A 19,852-nucleotide genomic window follows, 5' to 3' on the forward strand; every position below is an offset into this window, starting at 1 on the left:
CCTAACTGACCTATCGCGACGACAGACACATGACTGGACGTCTGTAATGGGGCCTCTAGTTCTATTTTACCGCATCACTTGAATGCTAACGTGCAGTTAACGCACTGAAAATATGTTTCATTGTTTGCCCGTATGACGTCATTCTTGCTCATAACACGTCACTGTGGTGCAAAATTTGAAAGTTTTTAAATACTTCTTGCTTTTTTTTGTTAAAAAACAACTTTCGTGGCTGTAATGGAGCTGAGTGAGATACTGAATCCTAGTTATTTCAAATTAAACGAAGTTGTATTTTCTCTTCATGGCTCCGTTAAAAGGAGCAACTTGCCCCGCGCGCGCGGACGGGGACGGGGTTCGCCATCTTCCGAGGTGCGTCAAGCAAGGTCAGTTGTGGTTATCACGTACGCGTGAACTAAGGGTGCCTATTCTTCTCTTGTGTGTCGAAGTCAGGGGAGAGCAAGGGGTGCGCGCTGCGTCAGATGGCCGATTTCGTCCTTACTTTTTTCTTTTGCTACCCTAAAACGATGCCCCAGCTGCGCCGGTCGATCAGCAGTCCCGCCGGAAAACCGCACTATAAACGGTACTGCGCTTCGGCCGACCGCATTCTAAGCGGTATGCTTATGCATTGAGTTCTATGGGAGGTTAACCGGTGGACCCGCCGCGGTGGCTCAGTGGCTAAGGCGTTGCGCTGCTGAGCCCGAGGTCGCGGGTTCGATTCCCGGCCGTGGCGGCCGCTTTTCTGATGGAGGCGAAAAGCAAAAACGCCCGTGTGTACGAGATTTCGGCGCACGTTAAAGATCCCCAGGTGGTCAAAATTAATCCGGAGCCCTCCACTACGGCGCGCCTCATCGCCTGCGTTGCGTCGGCGCGTTAAACCCTACAATCAATCAATCAGGTTAACCGGTGGTCACAAAAACCCGCGTTGTATCTGGTCCCGCACTATAAGCGGTTGCGTTATAGATGGTCTACACTGTAAACATATCTGCGCGTATTGCCCGCATATTTTATACATAAGAGGATGGACCAAATGTACTACTCAAGCAGCATTACACATTTGTTTATGCAAAAGAAGTTACCTAGCTGAATACATTAACTACATCGATGACTTGCCCCATACATTTTTTCAAGTTGGTATATTGTTGACCTGTGTGTATGCAAAATAAGCACTGTCCATGCGATAACAGTGCCATAGTCGCTGCAGTAAAACCTCGCAACAAGAAACACTGTTACAAGAGACACTTGGTTATAAGAGACATTGGAATGAAAACGGTTTGATTTTGTTTTATTTGCCGCGTTAGCACCATAGCTTACAAGAGACCTTGGTTACAAGAGACATGTTTCCCGGGTCCCTTGAGTGTCGCTTGTAACGAGGCTGTACTGTATTACTGCTGTAGGGGCATCACGGCCCAATGCGCTTTGCGGTGAAGCTGCACCAAAGGAAATACCTCGTATACAATCCACACATCTACTTCACCCCCGAAATTTTCACATTGTTGGTGCAAGTTATACGGGCCAAAATACGGTAATTCTCACATTCCCCATGGGCCTTTGTAGTGCCCGTGAGGGCCTTTAGGGTAAATGAATAATAAAAAATTAAAGCCGTTCCACTCAACGTGAAAGCTGTCGGAAGTGCAAAGCAGTGATTTGCCATAATGGGCTGTGGCGCCGTTATCCGCCCAATGCTAACCCCCAATGCAATTCAAATTTCCCGCCTTCACAGTGGTGGCGAGCCCCTTGCCTAAAACTGCACCAGCGGGAGTTCGGTTCTTTTTGTGCTTGCTTTCCCCTCCCGCACGTGCCGGCGTTGCTGCACAGCAACTTTTTTTCGCTAAATGTCGTAAGGACCAACCCAAGAAGCGTCTCTAACTTAACGGACGCGGAAGCTGCCGGTTAATTGCGCATATTTTGCATCAAATGCCCCTGCAGTTTTCTTTGCGCTAAACAACGGCATGATGCATGACAAGCGCCAGCGGTTTACGAGCTTGAAACGCTTACGACTATATAAACCGCTTGGCTTTCGATGCCTCTGTGGGACGCCGTGACAACAGGCGCTACGACGGAATGCTGTGGGGCTCTACTTGGGTCCAGCAGCGAGCGAGCAAGGACGACAAGGCGAGCCCTCGAGGGGCCCCGCAATTTAAAAAAAAGAAAAACAAGGAGAGGGCAGCAGACGAACGTACCTCCTCGTACTTGCCCTGGTTCTGGCAGAACAGGGCGAGGTTGTTGAGCTGCTTGGCCACGTCGGGGTGGTCGCGGCCCAGGACGCGCTCGCGGATGTCCAGGGCGCGCTTGCACAGGGGCTCGGCGTCGCGGTACTTGCCCCGCTTGCCGTACAGCACCGCCAGGTTGTTCAGCGTGGCCGCCACGGCCGGGTGGCTCTCGCCCAGCGTCTTCTCGCGGATTGCCAGCGCGTCGTTCAGCAGTTCCGCCGCCTCCTGGTACTTGTTCTGGTCCCTGGTAACAGTTAGAGGAGCAGGGGCGGCGGTAGAGAAGGGGTGGCCGCTTTCGAGCTACGAACCAACTGGCCGGCATAAAACGCTTCTAAAGGGACCCTGAAACACTCTTTGAGCAGTGTGAGTAAACCTGCGCAACGCTTAGATTACACTACCAGGAATACCTGATACAAATATTACACGTGCACGTGAAGCGGTGAGCGCGCAAATCACTGTGAAAGGCGCGGAAAAACCAACCGTACTCTCTTCAATTCTCCTCATTATGCACCCCTGGCATGGCCTAAACGACGTCATTGAGGCCACGGCTGTCCTATTGGCTGTCGCTGGTCAACTTCACGGCTCGTTTCTCGCATTTCCTGTGACAATCCGCTGTCGTCGGAGCTGTGTACCAACCTCTTCTATGCCTGCACCTGTACCCACAGTTTTGGCGTTTAGTGTTTTGAGCGCGCGTGGAGTTTGAGTGATGGACTAAATAATCCCCTTTCAACCAGGCCACTTGACAGCAAACGTTTATTGCTTCAAAAATGCCCTACCAGCCTGAGTGCATGCTTGCTAGCAGGCAGCCATGCCTGCTTTTTTGTGGAACGAGGCCACAAAGATCCCTGCGTGTTGTGAAAAAAATAAGAGAAAACTCTCTGGCCTGTGGTATAACAAAGGCTGCTAAAGAGAGCGCCGCCAGCCGCCCCCCCCTCTGGGAGAAAGTGTTTAACTTTCGTCGCGTTGTCCGCGGTAGTCGAGTTGAGAGGGAACAATTATGGACGATTTCTCATCGTGCGTACTTTTGGTGATGGTGAACGGATTTTCATAGTTCTTGAGGGAGGAGATTGCTGGGACAGTAGGCTTACCCCAAAAAACATTCCGAGTAGTCGATTGTAAGTAATGCACAGTCTGCTTTAAGGGGGCACACTGGTCTTAAACAAGAAAAGGTTATTTTTACACTGACGATGATGAAAATTGGCGGACATTTGTAGTTTTTTCATACTTTTAACTGTAGTATAAAATTTGTTTTTGTATAAATGGACTACACTCAAATTTATTCTGATTTGTATATTTGATTTTCTGAGAGCTTTTGTAAGAAGACTGCTGGGGTGGTGCAGCTGAAGAAGGCACCAGTGAACTGTGCACAAATCAAGGAGTGCAACAAGACTAACATCCTCATTCCATCTGGCCTGCAGAAGAAGTTACAACTGATTAATGTTTGGGCCTGGCAGGTGGGAACCAGAAAAACCAGTTTTGCCTCCCAAGCACAAACTTCACACAGTCGTAACTTATACTACAGACCAGATGGAATGACGAAGTTAGTCTTGTTGCAGTCACTTTAATGAATCAACCATTTATTTCGTTTTCATGGCCCTTATAAGCTTTTGCAGCAACGTTTGCATCAAGAAGTCGGTGATGGAGGGTTCCCCTTGTACCGTCCCCTGGTACCAGCCCTTGGAGCAGTAAAAAAATTTTTAAGCTCATGTAGACCTCCTTCAGTGTCCACCATTGCAAACGATGAACTGCCCTTCATCTCAAATTCAGGGCATATACAGTAGAATCTCGGTAAACGGAAATCCCTTAAACAGAATTGCCGCTTAAACGAATCAGTTGCCTGGAATTTGGTTTGTTTTGCATTCAGATAACATAAAAAAAACTCTCGGTAATCGGAACTAAAATTTCTGCATCACCATTTAAACAGAACCAGAAATGGAACTTCTTGTGAAATCCACTGGCATGAGAATCCGCTTTTCACGGGTCCGGCTGTTTCGTTCTTGTTTTTTTTTCCTTGCTTCATGCTTTTTTAGCCTTGTTGGCCTCGTAAGCCTCGTCTCGTAAGTGGTTAGCGGTGTTAGCGCAACGAATGCAACATCGCAGTTCTTGTTCCAGTTGTTCGGTCTCAATTCTAGACGCCGAGGCTACAAGGCTCACCTCCTGTCGCCTCGTTCGTGCCATCACTGCGCTATTCTTCCTTCATTACCATGTTGCCGTCTTCTGAATTCACTGGCTCGTAAGCACTCGCGAAGTTGAGGCCTCTAGCCTCCGTGAAGATGCAGTTGCAAGGAATCAAGCAAAAATAAGTGACGCATTTTGTAGTGCACAGCGACTCATTGTTGCCAAATCAACTTTGTGAATGCTGTGCCTACGCTTCTTGTAGTTTTCTTGCTTTCTGAAAACTATCAGCTACAGTCACTTTCTACTGGTTAGAGTTCCATGAAATGCCCTTAGAAGTGTGTACGCACATAAATTTGCACCTTAGAACATCTCTCTCAGTATACGGAACTCCTGTTAAATGGAACTAATTTTTTCGGTCCTTGAAGTTCCATTTATCGATAGTCTACTGTGCTTTACAAACCTTGCTTTTGGAGGATCAGAAAATTGGTGACCTGTTTTTGCCCGCAATGCGAATGCCAGTTTGCCTATCATCATCATCACCATCGTCGTCGCCATCATCATCATCAGCCTACACAGGTCCACGGCAGGACGAAGGCCTCTCCCACTGACGACCATCCCCTCCTGTCCTCTGCTGCTCGAGTCCATTCCTTGCCCCCACCCCCCCCCAATTTCCTTACTTCATCCCTCCATCGTGTGATTGGCCTTCCCCTTCTTCTCGACCCATCTCCTGGTATCCACCCTATTATCCGCCCTGGTGGTCAATTAGTTGTCATTTCATCTCACACATGGCCTGCCCAACCCCATTTCTTTTTCTGTATTTGAACTACGACATCTACCGAGTTTACTCCCTGATCCAGGCAGTTCATTTTCTGTCTGTGAGTGTTACTTCTAACATTACTCGTTCCATGGCATGGTGAGCCTGATTTAAGTTTTTCTAGTTCTTTGGTAAGGCGCCGAGTTTCTGCTCCTTCTGTCATCACCGGCAAGATGCATTGGTTGTAGCCTTTTTTTCAGTGATAGAGGTAGCTCACTTCTCATTATTCAGAAGTGTTTGCCAAAAGTGCTTTAGTCCATGCATCTTCTGCGCCAAATTTCTTTCTCGTGATTGGGGTCAGCACTGATAACCTGTCTGAGATAGATTCCCTCTTCTACTTCTTACAGAGGGCACTTTCGACATGTTTATTCATTATCTAGCCCCATGACCGTGCTTTCTGATTGTAGTTCCTCAAGCATTTTTTGAGTCTTGTTGACTCAGTCAGCAAGACTATGTCGCTTGCAAACCTCAAATGGCTCAAGTATTCCCTGTACATCCGTAATCCCATGTCTTTCCAGCCAAACTTCCTGGATATACCCCACATGTTGTGAATAGTTTTGGCGAGATGGTATCTCCATGTCTAAATCACTTTCCGGATAAGGAATGTGTCGCTTTGCTTGCGAAGGATTATCCTGCCTCTACATCCTTGATATATGTCGTCTAGAAGTCTTACGTAGGTCTCCTCTGCCCCTTGGTCTTTTAATTTTTCCTATCGACTGCGACACCACTTTCAGAATGTGACTTCTAGACAGCCATCTGAAGAAGAGAAGCATGCTGTGTAAGCTCCGATCGCAGCACAAACTCTGAACACCAAATACGAAGTGCCCCTAGTCATTCCCAACGCACCTTAAAATTTTTGCGTGCAACGCTTGAATGTTTTTCCCGATAAAATAATACATACTGACGAATCTGGTGCTTCGATCATTCGCTGCAATGGTTGTGACTGGAAGAAGTGGATTCGTCCTACAGACATCCATGGCACATACAGACTACGTTTGCTGGCAGCGTCACAACCAGATGCCCTAGAGATGTCTGCAGCCCGTCTAGTGGATGTATAGCAACAACTTCTCATCCAGAGATCCCACATACATCAGTGGCACGTCTACTGGATGTTTATTGGCAGCGTCACAACCAGATGTCCTACCGACATCAGTGACTCCTCCACAGGACGTCTACTGGCAGCATCACAACCAGACATCCCATGCATGTCTGCAGCACGTCTAGTGGATGCTTAACAACAGCATCTCACCCAGACATCTTACATTCATCCGTGGTGCATCCAGTGGACATTTAGCAGCAGCATCACAACCAGAGGCCCTACCGACATCTGTGGCACCTCCACAGGACGTCTGTCAACTGCTTGCAAGACATTACAACATATAAGCCCAGCCACCCCATCCCTTCCCTCCTCCGTCCACCCGAAAGAACAGCGCCAAGAAAGAAGGCAGTGCCCTTTTGCTGACCTGTAGACGAGGGCGAGGATGTTGAGCATGGTGGCGACGTCCGGGTGGTCGTGTCCGGTGATCTTCTCGAGGTCATTCAGGGCCTCCTTGCAGAGGGGCACGGCCACCTCGTAGCGGCCCTGCGAGGCGTACTGGATCACTAGGTTGTGCACCGTGCGCAGCGGGGCGGGGATGTCGTAGCCGGCTGACCCGCCACCGGCCCCGCCGCCCCCCGAGGAGCCCATGGGGCCCCCCATGCCCCCGCCCCCGGGGGGCGACAGCGCGTCCTGGCCGCTCTCCTCGTCGTCCGGGAAGACCAGGTCTAGGGGGGGCTCCCCGCCCTCCCGCTTCTCCCCTGCACGCATTGAAGAGGGAAAGGAGAGAGAGATCAAGGGCGGGATTGCAAGATGCATCGTTTTCAAAGTGTCCACTTAGAGCTAGCTCTTATTATCTGGCTGGGGGCAGCTGACGTATAGAGTGGTACCGATTGGAGGCTTCACAATTGCAATTACGCCGCACCTTGAATGTATATGAGTATGTGTATGCCTCCACATGCCTGAAACAGAGATTTTAGATGCGGAGCAGCTTATGGTCGCGCCTGTTCCCTCCGCCGTTGTGCGGCATCACACCCTCACTGCGCATGCGCATCCTCCGCTCCCTCCTCTCCTCTCCTTGTTTCGTCTCCTCTCCTCTCCGGCATTCCTTCTTTCCTCTCCGAAGCTCCTCTTGTCTCCGGGACTGCACAACGAATGGCAACACCTGCGGCTCCGCGCACGGTAATGCGAAACAGCTCAGGGTTAGAAGGGCAACGGTAGCCGGTGCATACTCCGCTGGGGGCGCCACTGTAGCTCCGGGGTATAAATGACGCGTGCGTGCTTCGCTCCCCTCATTCTCCTCCCGCAACGCCGCGATCGAACTGAAAACTAATGGGAACCTGAGTCGACCCCATGGCTGCTTCGAATCCTACAAGAAGATGACGAAATTTTTTTTAAACTGGCACAACTGACAGTTTCATTCCAGGAATGGAAAGGAATGCAATAAGAGAAACAATTTTTTGATGTCCCGCTTGCACCTCATTTCACAGCACACTAAACTTTGGTGTTTGAAATGGGCATTAAAACAGGTTCCTTGCCACTGGTGCCACCAAAGTTTACTGAGCTGTGAAATGAGCTCCAAGCGGTGTATCAAGAAACCACTTCTCTTACTGCGTTCTCCAGGGTTCATAGTATTGGATAATATAAAGATTACAGTTTCACGAGCAACACTGTTCTGTCTATTGTTCCTCCAAAAACGGCTAAATATATCTGAATATCTCGGGAACTAAGTAACTTACTAGAAAAATAATGAAACATTTGAGATCATTGGAAAAAAATCAGCAAGACTAGAAAGTTTCACAGAGTTTACTTAATATGTAAAAGAAGTTGTTTTAAAACCCATGTCCCCCCTGAAGGCACAGCAGTGACAACAAGAAACAACCCTCAAATGCCAGGTGAGCAGATCAGGGTTTAGCACCTAGGCCGCACCTTGGCTAGGCAGAGTGCCATATTGGACGGCTTCAAAATGATTTCGATCGCCCCGGCATCGAAATTTATCACGTGACGAACTCTCAAAACACAGGTGTTTCTATTTTTCACTTTCACCGGAAAAATGCCACTGCAGCCAAGCTCAAACCCACACCTATGTGTTCAGTGGCCTAACAACTTACCAAATGAGCTACCCAGAAGGTGCAATGCATTGACAACAATGTACGTAACAGCAAATGGAAGTTGGTTTTCCTCTGAACCCATATGGGGAATAAGAACTAGGCACCATTAGAAATATATCGCTAGTGACAGCGGGTGTATTGTACAGTGCCAATTCGAGGTGACGCATTACAGCATTGTCTAGCCTGCAGAAAGGAAGTTTTGAATAGAGTAATCCATTCTGCTTGTCGCCCTTTGCTTGTGAGACCAGGCCATTACGAAGCAAACTTCGAACATAAACTAGTGGTCTTAGTGTCACCACCAAAAAGCTGCCGTAAACATGCGTGTTACGTGCAGCCCAAATCAAAGACCTCGTTAACGTATGCACAGACAACTTTAGCCGCATATAAAACTTCAAAGCACCTACTCATCACCAGTTAGAATTTAAACTTGGAAGATGTTAGTTTAGAGTCCACAACAGTCGAGGTGTCAATATTCACTGCCTAGAAATGAAAACATCCTCAGTTCAAAAGCAGACAGGTCATACTGTCACGTAGCCAAGAACGATGCATGGATATTCCAGTAAAACAAGGTTTATTGGAGTAAGCCTAAGCTCCACAGTAAACTCCAAGAATACACCGGTGTCAAAGAGGATTTCAACAGAGTGAAGTGCACAAACGAGCGACGTCAAATGGAATGGCATATTGTTTGCTTTGGACGAATTTATCCGTACTGCTCCCGCTACTAGAAACATCGACTCAGATCGTGAACATCTTTGGATAAGCAAGAAAAGTCTAAGATAGTGACTGCAAAGCAATGCCCTTTCCACTACGGAAACAAGATTACTGATTAGCCTACACAAGATAAGACAGCTGGGTGCATGCAGGCACTATAGTTGATGACAGGGTAACAATGCAGCTGCGCCCACAAGCGTTGTTTGGCCGCTAGCTGACTCTCCGCGGTTAGAAAAAATAGTTCTTTATATTGCAGCTGTTTATACCCATGATTACTAATATGAGCGGCTGACAGTATAACCATCTGATTATAATGTCGTTTATATATGTTTCATTCCGAAGAATGAATGATTTTCACAGGAAAAAGAAAAAGTCGTCCTCATTGAAGACTGGCTCAGGAGAAAAAAAAATTACTCACTAAAACAAAGGTTATTCTTGATAGAAACTATTTCCGGTGTATTTTATGCTTAAATCAAAGCTATCTGTGATTGTTTTGCTGTTAGACAACAGAAATAAACATATAAACAACGCGCACACGATTTTTTGGGTCTGAATAGTTCAAATTTCGACCGCTGCACGTCGCTTAGCCGTCGTCTGCTTGGAGAAACATAATCAATGGTCGCAGTAAAGCTTGACTTTGGGCTAGTTGGGTATGCATGACACCTTGAAAAACAGCGCAAAAACACGGACGTAGAGAGGTTACAATCTTTGCAAGAATTGCAAAGATTGTAACCAAAGAGGGTAGCAATCTTTGCAAGAATTGCAAAGATTGCTACCCCAAGCTCAACGAAACCCGCATCTTAAAACGGTATCGTGATGCCCGATCCCGCGAAATCTTTGAGGCTTCAGTCATAGCCACTAAGGGGGAGGATTGCGTGAGTTCGCCATCCGTGGCACTGTTTGAGCGCGAGATTGCTTATCTGGCCGGATAAAAGGAAATTTGTGTGTGTTTTATCAACTTTTACTCCCGACTCCGCTTTTAAGCTGTTTATTTATCTCGTTTGTACTGGCGTATGATTGCTTTCTTTCCTCTATTTATTGCCAACTTTAATAAAATTTCACCAGTTGTTCAGCGCTCGTGTCTGTGTAACCTCTCTACGTCCGTGTTTTTGCGCTGTTTTTCAAGGTGTAATCAATGGTCGTCGTTATATTTTGTCGGGCTCGTCGCAGTTCGACTATTTCTTCACTTCGCGTGTGCAATCATTGTCAAGAAATGTAGTCGGTACAATATCTTCCACAGCCATCATCACCGCTAAATCAAGCGTCGTAAACGCAGGGCGAAAGAAAGCGGCGGTTCGTCGCTGCAATGGCTGGATAACCCCACGGTGAAAAGGAAACCAGCGGCGAAAATTCATCGGGGTCTTTCAGAAATCGGCCGCGATATCAACGGGCCACGCATTGTTCTATGCGACTGTTTCGAACGTAGTGACGCACTGCAAACACCTATCGCGGCGACGCACGCAACCGTGGAGGTCGCGATGCCGCATAAGGTGTCCTGCCTTGCGAAATCAGCTGTAGGTGCGGAGAAACAAGCGTTATTTTATTCCGCTTAAACGAGACAACACCGTATGGCGCGAGCAGAGAACTGCGGGATGTCAAACGTTACAAGACTAAGCATTTCTACTTCACGAGACACGCGAGTGGCAAGATGCTCTACGTCAGTTCGTTTGATTGGCAGTATACGGTGTCATGCTTTCAATCCAGGCGACGATTTCCGAGGCATTTCCCGGCGATGTAATAAAAGATCTGCCGGCGTTTCTTTAGTGTCATATCACCACCCCGCAGTTTACAGTGGAATGATAACGCAGAGAACCCCAACTGACGGTGAAAATTGATAGAAAAACACCCTTAAGCACTAGCAGCCGCCTAAAAAAATTACTGTTGCGAGCTTTTATGGAAAAAAACGAATAGTGACCTACAAATGCATCCGTCCGAAGTTCGTTTCCAAGTTGTGCTACATTCAACTTTCATTGGCTTTACACTGATGTGCAGCAGCCTACCGTGAAGATATTTTTATTGTTGATGAGGCTTTTGAAATAGCATACATAAAGAAAATATTCGGTTCAACATGTAGTTGCTTTGCAGCCATGTCATGGCAAGCTTTTGTGGAAGCATTTTAATTTCTGATAATCTTCCCGAAGCCAATAATCTTCCCCTATGTACACCAAACAGTGACGTCGAACACTGACTGCCCCATACGAAACCGGAACGAACAGCTATACAAGTGCCCTCAATTCTTACTGCACCTATTTAGACAACCACACTCAACAGGCCCAATGATATGAGTATGAACGTGAGATCTAAGTGAATTATTTAAAAATGTGCCGACATCTCCATGTAAGCATTTCCATTTTATCCACTTCTGCAACCAATCAGAGCACCAAACTGGAACAGGGAGAAGAAATATTTAATTCTCACTGCCCCTTGTCAACGTGTCATGGGCTACTGCACAAGTATTTTCTATTCTTACCACACTTTCCAGCCAGCAGCAGCAAAGTGGCACCCTGAAAGCCTGAAACTGGATCCATTTTGATTTGCTGCACCAGTGTTTTCAATGCCTAATGCAGCTTTAAAGCCAAAAGCAACAGTGTGCACATGAAAAGCAGTGACTTCACAGCGTGAAGGTGTGGCATGAATTCATTCTAACGTACTACATAAGCATCTTCAACTCTCACCACAACTTCATGGCCAGAAACTACAATGTGTGTGCGAGAGAAGCAGCGATTTCATAGCCTGAAAGTGTGGCACGAATTTATTCTAACGTACTATGCAAGTGTCTCCAACCCTCACCACAACTTCATGGCTAGAAGCTACAATGTGTGTGTAAAAAGCAGCGACATCACAGCTTGAAGGCCTGGCATAAACACGTTCCAACGTATTTTATTAGAGCTTTCACTTCTTACCATAGCTTTCTAGTCAGAAGGAACAGTTCAACCTTGCAAAGGAGTTACATAGCATCTTGAAGAAGTGACGTAAAATCGTTGCGACCTGCTGAGTAAGTTTTCCAATTTTTACTGCATCTGAACCAGCTGGAAGCAACAGTGTGCACAGAAAGCAGCGACATGACACTCTGGAGGCCTGAAGTTTAACCATTTTGATATGCCGCATCACTGCTTTCTGTTATTCTTGCAGCTGTATAACCAGAATCAACAGTGCATGCTTGAAAAGTATGAACATAGCGTTCTGAAGGGGTGACATACCTCATTTCTACCTGACACACAAGTATTAGCAATTATTGCTGCAGCTCTTCAAACTGAACCACCTTCAGTCACTGTTTGAAGGCTCTCCACAGTTGCTGGAACAATAAAAACATCTAAAAGTGGGAAGCGGTGTTGAATCTAAATTAAAGTATGCTCCATGATAAGACGCTCAAACATGTCCTCCCCTCTGTATAATAACAGTCTATCATGACAGAGACACTGGAAATCTGAATGTCTGCCAATACACTGTAACCCCTTTGTTGAAACTTAAACTGCACAAGCACCAAAATGCAATCATTAAACTACAGCCATCACTATGAAACACAGCTGCAATAGACAAATTTTAAGAGCAATGCACTTCTTAAGCGACCCTGAACCTGCGTCCACCGGCGATGTCCGCGCACGTGGAGATGGGCGCGCGCAGCCTGGCCGCTGACATAGCACATACCCACGTGGGGGATTGGCCAGGAATCTCCTCGTCTTCCTTGGCAACGAGGGGAGATGGACGCGCGCTGCCTGGCCGCTGACATGGCACATACCCACGTGGGGGATTGGCCAAGAATCGGGCGTGAGAAGGGCTAATGCACCTGCTTAAAGGAGTAGTGACACGAAATTTCAAAGCTGAGATCCGCTCTAGCAATTAAGTACAACGACAACACGAATAGGTGTCTGTGAATAAATGCATCTTTCTTTCTTTGTAGTTGTGTGTGTGATCTCTCTTTCGCGAACATTTCTGAACCGCGCAAATTCAACTCGTGAATTCACACTTTCACATTCTTCCCCTCGGGGAAATGCGGGGAATTTTTTATAACTCATAAAGCCCATCACACAAACTGCATGAAAATAAAGGGAAGATAAACTATTGGTTCATTCCTACTAAATGCATTCAGCTATTTCAAAACAACTTTAACAGCTCACGACACTTAATGAGAAATTCCACACTGCACACGAAATACGCAGCCTCAGTACATGCATAGTCAGTTTCTCTGATGCCACTTAGTGTAGCGATGGAAGCATACGCACCATAAGCTTAGCAGGCATAATAAAAAGCAGCGCGCGTGTGTATTTTTGGCAATGTATAAAAAACTACGTGGTCATGTTGCGGGGCCACACATTTCCGGCTTCCTTCAACGACGTGGTTCAAATTTCAAAATCCAGCAATCATGCACTTTCGATGTTTATTTAGCCCTCTTATACGTTTCAAAAATGCTACTGATGATTACGACCAACCAATGAGTCAAGAAACGAAACGCAACCACATTTGATTACCTCAACAATACTCGCACTCGTTCATACTTTTGTATGTTCTATAACGTGCCCATTGGCACAAACAGAACGCCATAGGCACCCGTCTCTCGCAGGAAGGCAGGTTCATACCGATTTTCTGAAAGCTACCCAACCCAGTCTCGGATAATTGTGCACGAACGTTTACTTCTTCGCGAGTCCCTGCAATAATGGTTTAATCATACCTGCTTACGCCAGGGGGAAAAAAACGCCACACCGCTGCTCCGTTCGTACCCCGGCAGGCTAAAGCAATGCGCGAATCGGCAAGGAAAGATACCTCACATTGTAAGATTTGGAAATCGTCTTAATAACGTGTTCGGCTGTACGAGCGGCCGTATCCGGCCAAAAAACACGCCGCACACGTTTGCACGATCCGCGTCGGGCCGGACGGACACCACGTAGGCCTGCGCTCAACATCGGGCGCAGCCTACGCTCACAGCAACAAACGAAAACGCTTGCAACTTGTCACCGCTACTGCCGTAGACGAAAGCAAATAGCATTATTTCTTCACAAAGGTTGCGTTACACCGACACAATTTCCACAATCACACCAGCAACAGATGCAGCTTCGACGCTTTCCCGTTCTCAGATCGAGTTCGTTGACGACGTTCCGAGTACGTAAAGCAGCCCACCAGTGCCGTCACGATTTCCTCACGTACGTACAAACCACGACGCGGCAAGACACACACGGGACAGGTGACGATAAGCGGCTTCCTGATGCACTAATCACATTCGTAACACAAATCGCCTATAGAGCTGTTGGTTCTCGGCAACCTCGTTGTCGCTCGACAGCGCAGCAGCGGTGGGGAAGCGAGCGCGGCCATATTGGAAGTAGTTCTCCTTTCAAATGTACGTCGCAGGCGTCACACAAATGGCGAGACGCCATTGGTTGCGGATGAACACAAAATCCCTTTGATCTTGAAAAGCCGCTGCAGAGTTAAGCTGTCACCAACTATAGCTACAAGACGCAACAAAGCACAAGGACAAGGTTCGCGGCAATACGGAAGAACCAAACCCCAGCCGGTATGCGTCCAACCCACTTCTGCATTGTACACACGACTTGTTCGGTGGACATCTCTAAAAAAAAATAACGCCCAGTTCCACCCGTTGTGAAATATGGAGAAACAATGCAATTTTTTCAGTCGTCTTGGAATGTCAACAAGCGCTCACCCGAGAATGGCAGTGTCGTTTCCGCGCAAATTCTGCGGTTCGCGCAAAGTTGAACTGGCGTCTAAACGTCAGCGGCAGTAGGCTCCCTCCCCTCTCTTATACCCCTGCTACACTAGCGTCCGAATGTCATTCGAACCGAATGTCATTGGACTCAAATGAGGGGTTTCGAATGCTACTCACAATTCACCGTGCGCCACTACGATTTCGATGGCATTTGAAAGCTTTAACAATCACTTGCCGCACTGTATGACGATGCCCGAACTACAACAGCTTTGCTGTTAAAAGGTAGGAAGAGGGGGATAGAGAAACAGAGAGAGAGAGAGAGAGAGACGCCCTCTCCCCTCCAGGTGATGCTCTCACCCTGTGACCTCTGTGAGTCGCCGCCCTGCGCCCCCTGCTGCGAGGAGGCCATGGAGGCCACAGAGGTGGTGGAGGCCGAGAGGTCGTCGTACTCCATGAGCGAGTCGACGAACTGCAGCTCCGAGGCCTGGGCCACACTGTACTCCGAGGCCTGCAGCTTCTGCCGCATGTTTTCCAGCTCCGTCTGCAGCCGCGCATTTTCCTGGCTCAGGCGGTGCACCTGGTCGCGCAGCCTCTGATTTTCCGCCTCCATCGCCTGCGTATGTGTTTGTGTGCGAGGGAGAAGAGGGGAGGGGGAGAAGATGCAAACAGCAACTCTGGATGTCTTTTCCTTGCACCAAGATTAATGCAACCCACCAGGGCACCCAGAAATGGACATCACTCGGCGTTTCAAGGGGCCCCGAAACAGTGTTCCACCCAGTCAAGGGGCCCTGCAACAATTCTTCACTTTTTCAAAGGGTCCTGAAACAGTTTTTCGCTATTTCAAAGGGCAATGAAACAGGTTTTTAATCCTGTCAAGGGGCCCTGAAACAGTTTTTCACCATTTGAAAAGGGACCGAAACACATTTTTCACCTATTCAAGAAGCCCTGAAACAGGTTTTAACCATTTCAGAAGACACTTACACAGGTTTTCGATTCGATCAGGGGACCCTGAAACAGATTTTTTACCATTTCAAGATACCCTAAGACATGCTTTCACTGAGACACGTCCAGGAATACAGAGCAATGTTCCATTAAATTTCCCCCTCATCAATTCTGCGAAATTTTTCAACATCGAAGGAGTTACAATAGGTAAAAAAGAAAAGGATGAGATAGCTGAAGGGTGACCACACACCACTACTGTGAATTGCAGCTAACCGCACTATTTGTTCTATCAGGAACACTTCCTGCAAACTCATGCCAGAACAACAGCCATGCGCTTTCGCCCCCTCCTGGTGTGCCTTTTTCCGCTCCCTGCTTACATTCCAATGCCACATGGAAGTGTGTGGCACAAGAGCAGTGGCCAAACAGGTGCCTAAGAGGATGCAGAAATGTAATGCAGACAACGCCTGCCCAGGTGTTGTGAATCGTGCCGATGCACTCTAATTTCGAAGGCACAGAGATGCTTTTTGAGCATGGTAATTAGATTACCCAGAAAAGTGTGGGTCATAAAGGTCACCCTGGAAGTCATACCACTGCCACACAGTAGCATCGTTGCGGTCGTACTTGAGAAGCTGGCCTGGCCACCTGCACTTGTGCTGTCTGTCTTTCTGTGGCATGCCCAGGGAAGCAGCATTGCCCCGCCTATTTTTCTTCGGTGCTCTGTAATAAAACCTCCGGTGTCAGCACCAAATAGCCCACTGTCTTATTTTTTTATCTTCTCGCCCTGAGTTCCACTCCTCGAAAAGCTAACTAAGTAACATGTTTGCCGATTTCAAATAACTCAAAGGATAAAGGGGTGAAAACCGAACAATTGAAGGGGCCCTAAACAGGCTTCTGAAGGTCCCGATTTCAATCGCGCAATCGCTAGAGTACCCCCTTCACGACAACGTATACCAAATATTACACATCTGCGTGAAGCAGTGGCCGCGCCAACACGCAACCAAAATGCTTTCTTTCATCCTTGCTCACCTACCGCTTCCTTGCCGCCACAATGCTGCGCTCTGACGTGCGACAGACTGCTTGTGACGCACCCTGTGACGCACGAAGCTCTCAACAGTACGGCTGCGCTACTGGTGGGCCCCGTTAAATGCTGTAGCCAATCAGCGTTCCCGGCTCTGGGGGGAAACGCGGTTGCTCGCGGCGCTCCTGCACCGGCGGCACGGCGTATTCGTCCTGCACCGGTGGCACGGACGAATGTAGATCGTCGCCATCCGTTACATGAGCTTAGCTGAGTTTGTAGATATAGCGCGTTGTGTGCAAGGTATGGATAACGCTGAAAAATACGGAGCGTCTCTGCGGGCACAAACGCCCTCTACACGCGCGACCGCGGCAAGCATCTGCCTGCACGGTCGACAAGCAGCCCACTGTGCGGTGTATGCACGATACGGCATACACCGCAGGAGCTAGAACTTGTCACCGCCCGCCAGAGCGGGACTATTGCTGAAAATCAGTTTGCAAACACGTGAAAGGGGGTGATAGTGGAGTGAAAGATTGCGCGGGGGATCGTCGTCGTCACGGTCTCGCAAAGCAGTGTCTGGATAATTTCGGCAATGCTAAGCCTTTTCCAGACCTCAGTGGGACGAGTTCACTGTGACACGCCGCATGCCGTGGTAATCTTCAATTATTGTCTTTAGCGAACATGTTGGGTTTGGAAGCCCCCTATCTGGCCTTGAAATGCTCGCTTCCGCTTGTTTCCTCCGACGCGGGAATGGCCGGCGCGAGGAGCCGTTCGATGCGGGCCGGCCACCGACCGACCCCGCTGAGCAGTAGCGGATGTAGTAGGCGGAGCTTGGCCGTCGTCTGCTAAAAAAGAAGCGTGACGAACCGCCGAGCGGAGCCAATGGCTGCGCGCTTCTCAAACCAACCCTGTTTCTCTAGGTGGTCTTGCACCTCATCGGTGACGTTTCTGGTTCCACAGATCTTTGGAGGCACGGTGAAAGAGGACGCCAGGCCTTGTTGCGGGCCCTCTTAATACTCGGTTAATACTGAACGCTTTTAAACTGGTTTTGCGGCAGGACGTCCTTTGCCACGGAGCAAGATTCCTTGACTCATTCAAATTACTGCTGACGAGCGCTCTCCCGTCAGCAGTTGCCACAAGTGCAACAACATTAACGTAACGCAAACTACTTAACGTCTTGCGCCCCCGGAAATGCTCTGCATTTGATCGTGCCCCTCGCGAGGGGGATGTTTTATGAAGTTCCACACAACCAGCATCACGCGAGAACCAGGAGCGTCGCACGGCGCAGAGACCGTACAACAGATGGCGCGCCTCTGCTCGCACCGGCCTTACGCGCCAGACTTGAACGGGGAAGCGCGGGGTCGCCCAAGAGCGCCAGCGTAGGTGCCAGCGTTCGGTTGCAGTTGTAGTTGGCTCCTCCCAGGCGGACACATACGGCATTTTTATCACCGACGTCAGCAAATGAGGGCCACGAAGTACGACCGATTGTCTAGTATTTTTTTCGTTGTTTTCAGTCTAGTCAGAAGGCCGGAAAGAAAAACGCCAAGTTGTAGCTGCACTGCGCGCAAAGCACTGGCTAATGTGGTGGTTACGAGCATGAACTGAGGCTCTAGAGAACTTTGTGAATGGTCAAATAGTGGACATCAGGGGGAAGACTGCACAATGCAGCTAACATTTATACTTGGGAGAGATCACTTTGCGGCCCTTTTGAGGGGCCAAGAAGGCAAAACACAACTTTGTTCATTTCGAAGGTACCAGTCTTTGCTAACTCACTCAGCTCCATTCCAGCCATGGAAGACGTTTAACAAAAAGAAAACCCTAGAAATGTGAAAGAATTTTCAAATATCCCGGTAAAGGGCGTGGTATTGGCTGTAATGACGTATTATGCGTTAGCTAAAAGATTAATTTCGGTCTGTTAACTATACACATTTGCATTCAAATGATAGCAGCAAACGGCAACTACGTGCCCCATCACAAGGACGTGGGTTCGATTCCCGGCCGCGGTGGGTGCTTTTCTGATGGATGCGAAAAGCAAAAACGCCCGTGTGCCGTGTGTACGAGATATCGGCACACGACAAAGATCCCCTGCAGGTGGTCAAAATTAATCCGGAGCCTTCCATTACGGCGCGCCTCATCGCCTGCGTTGCGTCGGCGCATTAAACCCTTCAATCAATCAATCAATCAATCAATCAATCAATCAATCAATCAATCAATCAATCAATCAATCAATCAATCAATCAATCAATCAATCAATCAATCAATCAATCAATCACCCCAGTTGAGTCTCTTGGCCGTGTCTTAAGTCGGCGGCCGCCAATCGATTGGCCGTCACGGAAACTTTTTTGTGCCATCGCAAAAGCAAGATTCCATGACGTCGTTGAAAAATGATCAACAAGTGGTTCGTGAGTAGCGACTGCGTGATGTGTTTTCCTTAATACCTGGGAATTTTGTTTGACTTTAGAAGCAATTTGCATTCTTGTTATCGGGACACAGCAGTATTTTTAAATGCGACCAAAAAAATGCGATTTTCTGCCGAGAAGAAATGACCACGTGCAAAGAGGGAAAGCATTTGAACGTGTAAATACAACAAAACAATGTTCGCCCCATAAAAGTAGCGCCATGATAGACAGCAGACATCGCAATTCTAGTAGTCCTATTTTGCGGCACATACCAGCGCAGCGCGTGCTAGAAAGATCCTGCGTGCGACTGGGTACAGAAAGGCAAACAAGCTTGGTTGTATCTTAAAAGTGTATATTTACCGAGAAACCATCTACGGAAGATAGCTAAAAAGAAAGATAGTTCAGTCTCAGACTTCCGCTTACGTGAACAGCTGCATACGCCCCTACGAAATCCTTCGTCGCATGCCAAAAACATACCTCTCAGGAGCGATGCGCCGTCAGCTTGCAACAACTGCTCTGTGGGTTTGCTGCGTACATCAGATGTGCCAGGATACGGCTGATATACGTGCGATAGCTTCCCGATAAACGCCGTGAAAGTATCCCACCTACACGTGGGCGACCTTCGCGGCGGAAGTTCCAAAGAGGACCTAGAGCTTATCTGACGTCAAGCGCAATCGTCGGATGCCAAGCGGAGGCGTTCGTCGAATAGGGGTGTGCTCTGGCTGAACAATTCCTTCTTTTCGCCACAAAATGCCCTCGCCTTATCCCCTCGCCTTATCTTCATATGGATTTATTGCCTTCCGTACTTCTAGTCCCGTCTCTTCGTGGCCATTCGTAACCCTG

General features: G+C 48.1%; 1 protein-coding gene across 3 annotated transcripts in view; it reads right to left on the minus strand.

The window, feature by feature from the left end:
* The window catches only part of LOC144165799 (kinesin light chain-like), a 48,532-nt gene extending 28,883 nt beyond the window's left edge, over positions 1-19,649 (minus strand). For all 3 annotated transcript variants that reach the window (XM_077695578.1, XM_077695579.1, XM_077695577.1), the window contains exons 1-4: positions 19,487-19,649; positions 15,011-15,266; positions 6,603-6,936; positions 2,178-2,451 (exon numbers count right to left, since the gene is read on the minus strand). In XM_077695578.1, the coding sequence (XP_077551704.1) occupies positions 2,178-2,451; positions 6,603-6,936; positions 15,011-15,263 (861 nt within the window). In that variant the 5' untranslated portion in view covers positions 15,264-15,266; positions 19,487-19,649. The remainder of the gene's footprint in view (positions 1-2,177; positions 2,452-6,602; positions 6,937-15,010; positions 15,267-19,486) is intronic.
* Between the last annotated feature and the right edge of the window lie 203 nt (positions 19,650-19,852).

The sequence above is a fragment of the Haemaphysalis longicornis genome, unplaced genomic scaffold, assembly GCF_048455015.1.
Source record: "Haemaphysalis longicornis isolate Haplotype H1 unplaced genomic scaffold, Haemaphysalis longicornis Haplotype H1 scaffold_15, whole genome shotgun sequence".
In the NCBI taxonomy this organism is placed as follows: domain Eukaryota; kingdom Metazoa; phylum Arthropoda; class Arachnida; order Ixodida; family Ixodidae; genus Haemaphysalis; species Haemaphysalis longicornis.